Source organism: Bactrocera latifrons, unplaced genomic scaffold (genome assembly GCF_001853355.1).
Source record: "Bactrocera latifrons isolate USDA-ARS-PBARC rearing strain unplaced genomic scaffold, ASM185335v1 scaffold_59, whole genome shotgun sequence".
Taxonomy (NCBI): domain Eukaryota; kingdom Metazoa; phylum Arthropoda; class Insecta; order Diptera; family Tephritidae; genus Bactrocera; species Bactrocera latifrons.
The window spans coordinates 983,914-991,261 of NW_017537256.1; the positions used below are offsets into that span (position 1 = coordinate 983,914).

The 7,348-nt window shown below is 34.3% G+C and overlaps 2 protein-coding genes across 2 annotated transcripts in view; one reads left to right on the top strand and one right to left on the bottom strand.

Annotated features, from left to right (window-relative positions):
- Positions 1-376: 376 nt before the first annotated feature.
- On the top strand, positions 377-6,322 carry LOC108974840 (sodium- and chloride-dependent neutral and basic amino acid transporter B(0+)-like). Its single transcript, XM_018942929.1, has 10 exons — positions 377-539; positions 3,086-3,214; positions 3,335-3,504; positions 3,584-3,687; positions 3,765-3,906; positions 3,990-4,317; positions 4,380-4,543; positions 4,653-4,781; positions 5,472-5,678; positions 5,815-6,322. The coding sequence occupies exons 1-10, from the start codon at positions 377-379 to the stop codon at positions 6,097-6,099; spliced, it is 1,821 nt and encodes a 606-aa protein (XP_018798474.1). The 3' UTR covers positions 6,100-6,322.
- Positions 6,323-6,385: 63 nt separating this feature from the next.
- LOC108974841 (sodium- and chloride-dependent glycine transporter 1) overlaps positions 6,386-7,348 on the bottom strand; it is a 7,164-nt gene continuing 6,201 nt past the window's right edge. Inside the window, exons 9-10 of the mRNA XM_018942930.1 lie at positions 6,885-7,085; positions 6,386-6,825 (exon numbers count right to left, since the gene is read on the bottom strand). Coding sequence (XP_018798475.1) covers positions 6,505-6,825; positions 6,885-7,085 — 522 coding nt within the window. The 3' untranslated portion in view covers positions 6,386-6,504. The remainder of the gene's footprint in view (positions 6,826-6,884; positions 7,086-7,348) is intronic.

Genomic DNA, 7,348 nt, shown 5'->3' on the forward strand with positions numbered 1-7,348 from the left:
TTCTATTCATTTAGCCGCTGTTGTTGCTCACGTTTTAATTAAAATATTGCTCATACTTTTATAACTTTTACATATTCGTATATATATAACTTATATACAACGGTATTTAAGTGAATTTTGTGGTTTCTATTATCGCATTGATGTAATTAATGTAGACGACAGGCAAACATTTAGTGTGGCATAAACTTGGCCCTCATTTCAGCGTCGATGCGCTTGCCGTCGACTCGTTTGCATGCTATACACTAGCACGGATCAACGCGACGTGTAACATACGCACTGACAAAACCACCTTGTTTACAACTTTTAAATTTTAATTTTTTAATTTAATTAAAATAAATATTAAAAAAGTGAAAGTGATACAAAATCAGCGTTCGAGATGGTTTACGAGTCCTCATATGATAGTGGTCGCAGGCCACACAAACCCGACCTGACACGCGGCTATTGGGCGGCGCCAAGTGATTTCGTTTACACGTGCATTAGTTTGGGCTTCCGCATGGATGTGATATCGATGGGTTGGTTTATCTACCAACACATGGGCGGTAAGTCAATGTAGCGTCATCTTTATTTAAATTTTTGTCCTAGAATTGTGTCAAAGTGATGCTGTTTATACATATGTATGTAAATATTTGTGTGTGCTGTAGTGAATATTTGTGCTAAATATATGAAGATACAACAGGTAGTGTGATAATTGGCTTTTAAGCACGCGTTAGTCATTATATTTAAAATTTGTTTACAAAATTATTTTAATGGGCCGGAAGGGGTTTGCGCGTAGTAAAAGTGGTTATCGGAGGTGGCATGGGTTAAATTTAACAGTAAATTTTTCGTAAAAACATTTGTAGGCACTAAATGTATACTTCGAATCTATAATGCACACTTAGAGCATAGATATATGGCAATATGAAGCAACATTGCTGTAAAATTAAGTGGTTTAAATAAAAAAAAAAAGTAAACTGAACTAAATTTTATGCCAATTAAAAAAAAAAAATTACGCAGAACTATTAAAAAATAGGCTTCATTAAATGAAAAAGAAAATCTCTTCGAAGAGGCGTAAAACTCAATAAAAAAAGAACAAAATGTAGTAATAATTAAGAAGATCAAAGAATTCGTAGCTCAATTTTCATTGCATTATATTATTATTTCTTTCAACAGCATATAGTATACATATATATTTATGTATTTGAATGCCAACGCTTTTCGCAATAGACCTTTACTAATGCTTTTTAGTGATAAGCGCTGTCTAACTGCATATGTTTACGCCTCTAATTTATTTGAATTCATATATTATATACATGTCAATAAATAACTGCACAATAACCTTTGACAAACTGATAAGCTTAATATATTTTAATATAAACTTACAGTAGGTGTTGAAATGTATGGCTAAAAATACTTTATATATTTTTTTATATTAGTAATCATGGCTGAGTAGTTATCTGCAATTTCAATTTATTGAAAATAAGAAAAAGTATGAATCTCGGCTGCACCGAAGCCATAACAGTATTCACGGTTGCATTTCTTACCGTGTTAAAGGGTTTAAAAATATCTTTTTTCTCGATTTTGATCGGTTGTTGTTATTGTAGAGGCAGAATTATTTGATAGGTCAGACGGTATGGCCGCCATATACTATAATTTTCCGATCTGAGGACATTTTGATCTATCTGATATCTGAAGATATTTTTTTAAATAAAAAGTTCTAAAGAACTAGGAGATTAGTAGGCATATATAAAAACAGACAGACAGACTGATATGCAAGGATAAATTCACTCCACTCGTCCCCTTGATGATTTATAAAAAATACTCCTCAAACTTCGTGGTAAACTTATACGGTAGAAGAACTACCTGCATGGGCTGAATTAGAGTTGGATTTGCTATTTTGATGCACTATCGTAGAACCTTTATATTCTTGCTACTCCGTTCCATCGCTTACACATTCCCTTCTAGCTTGCAGTTGCGGAAAATATTGTTATATATTTCTAACAGAAGACCTCCGAAAGGCCAATGCCCCATTATAGTAGCTGTAAGTCTGTATATGTATAATTTTACTGCAGCTAAATAGTAGTTCCTTGATTATTTTGCCGTCATATTTGGACCATATCTACTTTGTTTTCTTGCAGTGTGCTATTGAGTTCTATATGCAATGAGCTTTTTGTTAAAAATCCATATAAAACTCTCTTTTGATCCTTCCCAGCGGACATAGTATTGACCAGGAGGCTTCAGCCTTACTCTCTTTACCTACTAAACCTCTTCTCCATTTAAATCTACTGGGAATACTTACCTCGTCTCTGGACGGATATAGACTGATTTAATTATGTTCAGCTATTTGAGGATAGCACTGTGTACATAACCCATCTGGTTCTTATGTCCTAAGTTCTTAATTCTGATAGCAGGATGTGCTGATACTTTCCAATTACGACCCTTCACAGGCTGTTCTTTGTATGCCAAATAATTTTCTGATATTATATTATTTCTTTAATGCTGACCACCAAAGCAGTGCTCTACAAGTTAGATTTAGTCTAATGAAGACTACACGTATATTTGTCTAAAGGCCCCAGTTCCTGCTAAGTATTATTTTGCAGTTGCAGAATTCGTTTTTCCATAATTTTTTCCAATTCAGTTTGGTATCGCTTTGAAGCCATAGGTATTTTGCCGTGAGAGATAGAGAAATTGTTGTACCACGAATGGGGGAAGATTGAATCGAGGCATTTTTGTTTTTCTCGTAAAAGCATCAATTTCGTTTTACAATGGGTAGCACCTAGTCCGCTCCTCGCTATAAGTGTAATTTTCGTACGGCTTTCTCCATGTTCAAGATATAAAAATGAATTTTATGAACACATAAAAAACTGTTTCGTGCGCTCAAATCTAGGCAAATTGTACAAGGCTTGTTTTACATGCACATACTTGCGCATATAATTAATTGTAATCGAGTAATTACTACCGCGGTATATTAAAGAAAAAATGGCGAATCAGGTGGCAGCGAATTTCAAGAGAGATGCAATTGATTAATGTTTTTATTTTTTATTACATTATAATATAATTTAATTATTAAATTAAATAAATCGTTGTATTTTAAATACATCTTTCACAGGTGCTGTTATACCTTACATCGTCTGTATGTTTTTGTTTGTGGTGCCAATCATGGTGATTCAGTCATTTATGGGACAGTTTTCCAGCAGTGGTTTTATATCGGTGTTTCGTATATCACCAATTTTCAAGGGTATAAAAATCAAATTTAAGAATATATTAAATATAAAAAATATAAAAAAAATTAAAATTAAAAACCCTCATTGAGTATATTAGAAAAGAATAAATTGTAAGCACTTTATTCTGCTTTTAGGCTTGGGTTATATAAGTTTGGGCGTCAATTTGGCAGTGCTCACCTACTACAGTATGTTTGCGGCGGTGCCGCTACTCTATTTCTTCCACTCCATGCGCCCTACAATACCTTGGAGCTGTGAGGGCATGGAAAAATGGTTCATAAACAGCACCGAAGTGGATGTGGAACATGTAAATATATTAACAGAAGCTAAATTTATATATTTTAACATATTAAATTTTTTCAAAAATAAAATAAAAATGACAATAGTCCTGCAAACTTAAAGATGTAGTGGAAATTAATGCCAGTATGGCAAAAACCAACGACTCCTATAAATATATTGGCTATGAAGTGCCGTCTGTGCTATTTTTCAAGTAAGTTAGCGCCAAGTGTAATAATCTTTCATACTTTCAATCTAACAAATATGTGTTGATAAATACCCAAAATGCAGCTCGCTTTTCGGTGGTGACGATCTGATGGATAACTATGAGTACAATAGCCCTTTTATGTTTTCGTGGGAGTTGCTTCTCTGCACAATGCTTAGCTGGGGCATTATCGCTGCCGTCTTTTATCGCTTCTACAATACGGAATTGGTACGTCATCATTAGTTTTAAGCGCTCACAACTTAATATATGCCTTTCTCACGCTCTCTCTGCATTTTCTTTTCCTTGTGCAGATGAGCAAATTTCTACGTTACACCATTTGGGCATCACTGGCTTTGCTGGTCATCTCTGTGATACGTTTTCTGCTGCTATCGCTCGATTTCAAATATATATTCAGTTATTTCATAGCAACTCCGCGTGAATTGGCCGAAGGCATACCAAATACACTGCTGTTTATCGTGTCTGCTTTCGGTCCCGGTTGGGGTTCCATTATTGCCTTGGCTAGCTTTAATCGCTTCAAAACCAATATAATGAATTTCAGTTGGCTTATTTGTATAGGTCAAATGTGCATTTTTATGGCTTACGGCATTTTAACGCATATAATTCAGGGCTACTTTCAATGTAAATGTTACAAAAATTCTAAAATTTAAAAATATATTCTTAAAACTATTTTTTTTTAATAGCTATCATCGAACATTATGATGAGGTAGATAATTTGTATGTGTATGTGAATCATCACTGGGCTTTGTATTTATCGAGTGGCAGCGTAATGACCACAATGAGTTGGCCAAATCTCTGGTCAATGATTTTCTTTGGCATGCTTGCACTTATGGCGCTGATTACGATGGTAAAGAAATATTTAAAGCTATATTTAATTTATTTGTATAGAGATATTAAAAGCTCTATTTATTTTTATATATTAATCATATAATAAATTTTTAATTTCTTTCTTGCAGATCACGTGCTTATTCTCTGTTTTCCAAAGCATATTCGATGAATTCGAAATACTGCGTGCGCGTAGAACAGAAGTCACTTTCGGCATCATTGGTATACTAGCAGTTTTATCTCTGTACACGTGCTCCAATGTAAGTTTAAATAATTTTATGAAGAAATTTGTTATTGGAAAATCTTTAAACACTAACTGAATGAGAAATCTATAGTAGAATTCTACAATGAATTACAAATAACAATATTTTTTTTTTTTAATTCTTTATGCTCAATTATTAATGATGACGATAGGTTTAAATAATGAATAAAAAAACTCGGTATTAGCTTATGGTAAGATGTGATGGCAGATGATATGATTTGATGGTATTTGATACGATGAGAGAAATAGAACTGCCACAGGCTTTTATGGTATGATGTAGTGTCATGATATGTCGTAATCGTGTGATGTAATGGGGTGATATGATGTGTGTTTTAATGTGAGAAGTCGTACTGCCACATGTTTATATTCCCATATTTTATAGCAGTATATGGAAAAAATATAAAAAAGTAATGCTTTCTATATCACTGTCCAGTTTTCGGCAGACTAAGGTTGAAACATCTTAGCAGCCACAGATTGATCAGTACTTAGAAGATCTGGGCATCATAACGAACAGGCGTACTATATTGCTATTCAAGTGGAATTATTCGTAGCCTCAGGAATTAAGTTACCATATTTACCTGACCTAACCACGACCTAACTCATTCTAATGCAAATGAATATGATACGAATGTGATACCACATATTTTCTTCTGTGACCTACATATTTTTCTTCTGTTTACAATTGCAGCACGGTGTTATATTCTTCAGCGCCATGTCAATGGATTCACTATTCACACAAACAACACTGAATCTGTTTCTGCTTCTTGTCGTGCTGTGGATTTACGGACGTATACGTTTTCAGCGCGATATAGAATTCATGCTGGGCCAACGTTTTTCCACATGGAAAGTGAATATGTTGAGGTTTGTTGCGCCGATTTGCCTCATCATACTGCTAGTGAGTTGGTTTACATATATGTACAATATATCTTAACATTTCAAATTCAATGCACTCATATTTCCTAACAACTTAATGAACTTCATTATTGAAAGTTTGAAAAAGTTTGCATTACAGTTAAACTTTTCAATTACAGTTAATTTCGGTAGTTGCTGCGTTCTTCGAGCACAGTGTCGCCTCAATTGTAGTTCATATAGCTGCGGTTTTCTTCATCGTTTTACCGTGGCTATTTTTACCCGGCTACATGATCTATGTACTCCTGCAAACATCGGGTCCTTTGAAAATGCGTTTTCGCCGCAGTTGCCGTCCATTGGATTGGTATCCGCTTGAAATGGAGGAACGTCAACGGTACGAGGAGGCCATGGGCAATATGGATATTACGCATCAGTTGAGTCAGATGGAAGATGAAGTTGTGCCATAACGAGTTAATCTTGCTAATATATGTGTGTTGGTTGTGTAATCATATAAAATGTATTTATGTATGTATATATTATTGAAGAAATTATTATTATTATTAAATATTATTGTGATTTGTAGGCAAGAACAAACTGTATATGTATACTCGTATTAATTTACAGATTTAGCAGTTTTCATTGTTGTAAAGAAATCAATACGAATTTGAACTCATATTTTTACTTTTTCTCTAAGCCAAAGATGAATTTATAATATTCATAATTCTGTTTTTTTTTAATAAATGTTTTGCTTATACAAATTATTTGTAATTTTTTATTGTTTTTGTAAATATAATAATGTACACTTATGTTCATACTCAAAAACATTCTGCTACAAAATCGTTACCGCGTTTTACATACATATATCTCATATATTAGGTACACACTCGCGCTTTAGCCATCGATTCCACTCTACTCTTATGCAGTTCACTGGTTAATTTACGTGAACGCTGATATTCCTCGTACTCAAGGCGATACTCCTCGTTCGCCGGCGTCCAATCAACGGCGCGTAATTGTCTGCGCAGAGTCTTCACGAGTGTGCCCTGGCTTCGTACTAATGCATAAATCATATATGCTGGAATGCATGCAATGGAGATAGCGCAACTCAGCCAACCGAGTGCTATGGCCCAACTTGGATATATAATACCATTGTAGGTTATATCGCGATTAAATATGATGCTAGTGAAGAACATGCCCTTTTAAAGAAAGAGCGTCAAATATTTGTAAAAAACTATGGTAATTTGTCTGTGCTCACAATCAATATAATTGGCGTGATGTATGTCCAACAAAATTTCCAAACAATTCCCGGTCTCTTGCCGATCATAAAGTAAATGTCGGCAATGAAATTGTTCACGCCATAGATCCAAGCGACCATAACCACTTCCGAGATGCATATGAGTATTACCGAAATCGATGCAGAATACCAATCAAACAGTTGTAGTATGAACATGCCCCCCTGGAAAGGAAACACATACAGTTTATAATTATTTAAAGAGTTTTTTTTTTGTGCTTTTTTTACTGCATGGAATATACATATGTTTATGGTAAATTGCAAATAAAATAAATATACTCGAGATTAGTGGGAGTGGTCAGCCATATTGGATGAAGATGTAGACTAAATGATCTAAAAACAAGTAAGGAAGGGCTAAGTTCGGGTGTCACCGAACATTTTATACTCTCGCATGATAAAGTGATAATCGAGATTTCAGGCGTGGTTGT

Coding starts and splice junctions, on each gene's coding strand:
- LOC108974840 (XM_018942929.1), top strand. CDS start 377: ATGGTTTACGAGTCCTCATATGATAGTGGTCGCAGGCCACACAAACCC. Junction 3,215..3,334: donor TATATCACCAATTTTCAAGG/GTATAAAAATCA, acceptor TTCTGCTTTTAG/GCTTGGGTTATATAAGTTTG. Junction 5,679..5,814: donor TTTGCCTCATCATACTGCTA/GTGAGTTGGTTT, acceptor TTTCAATTACAG/TTAATTTCGGTAGTTGCTGC.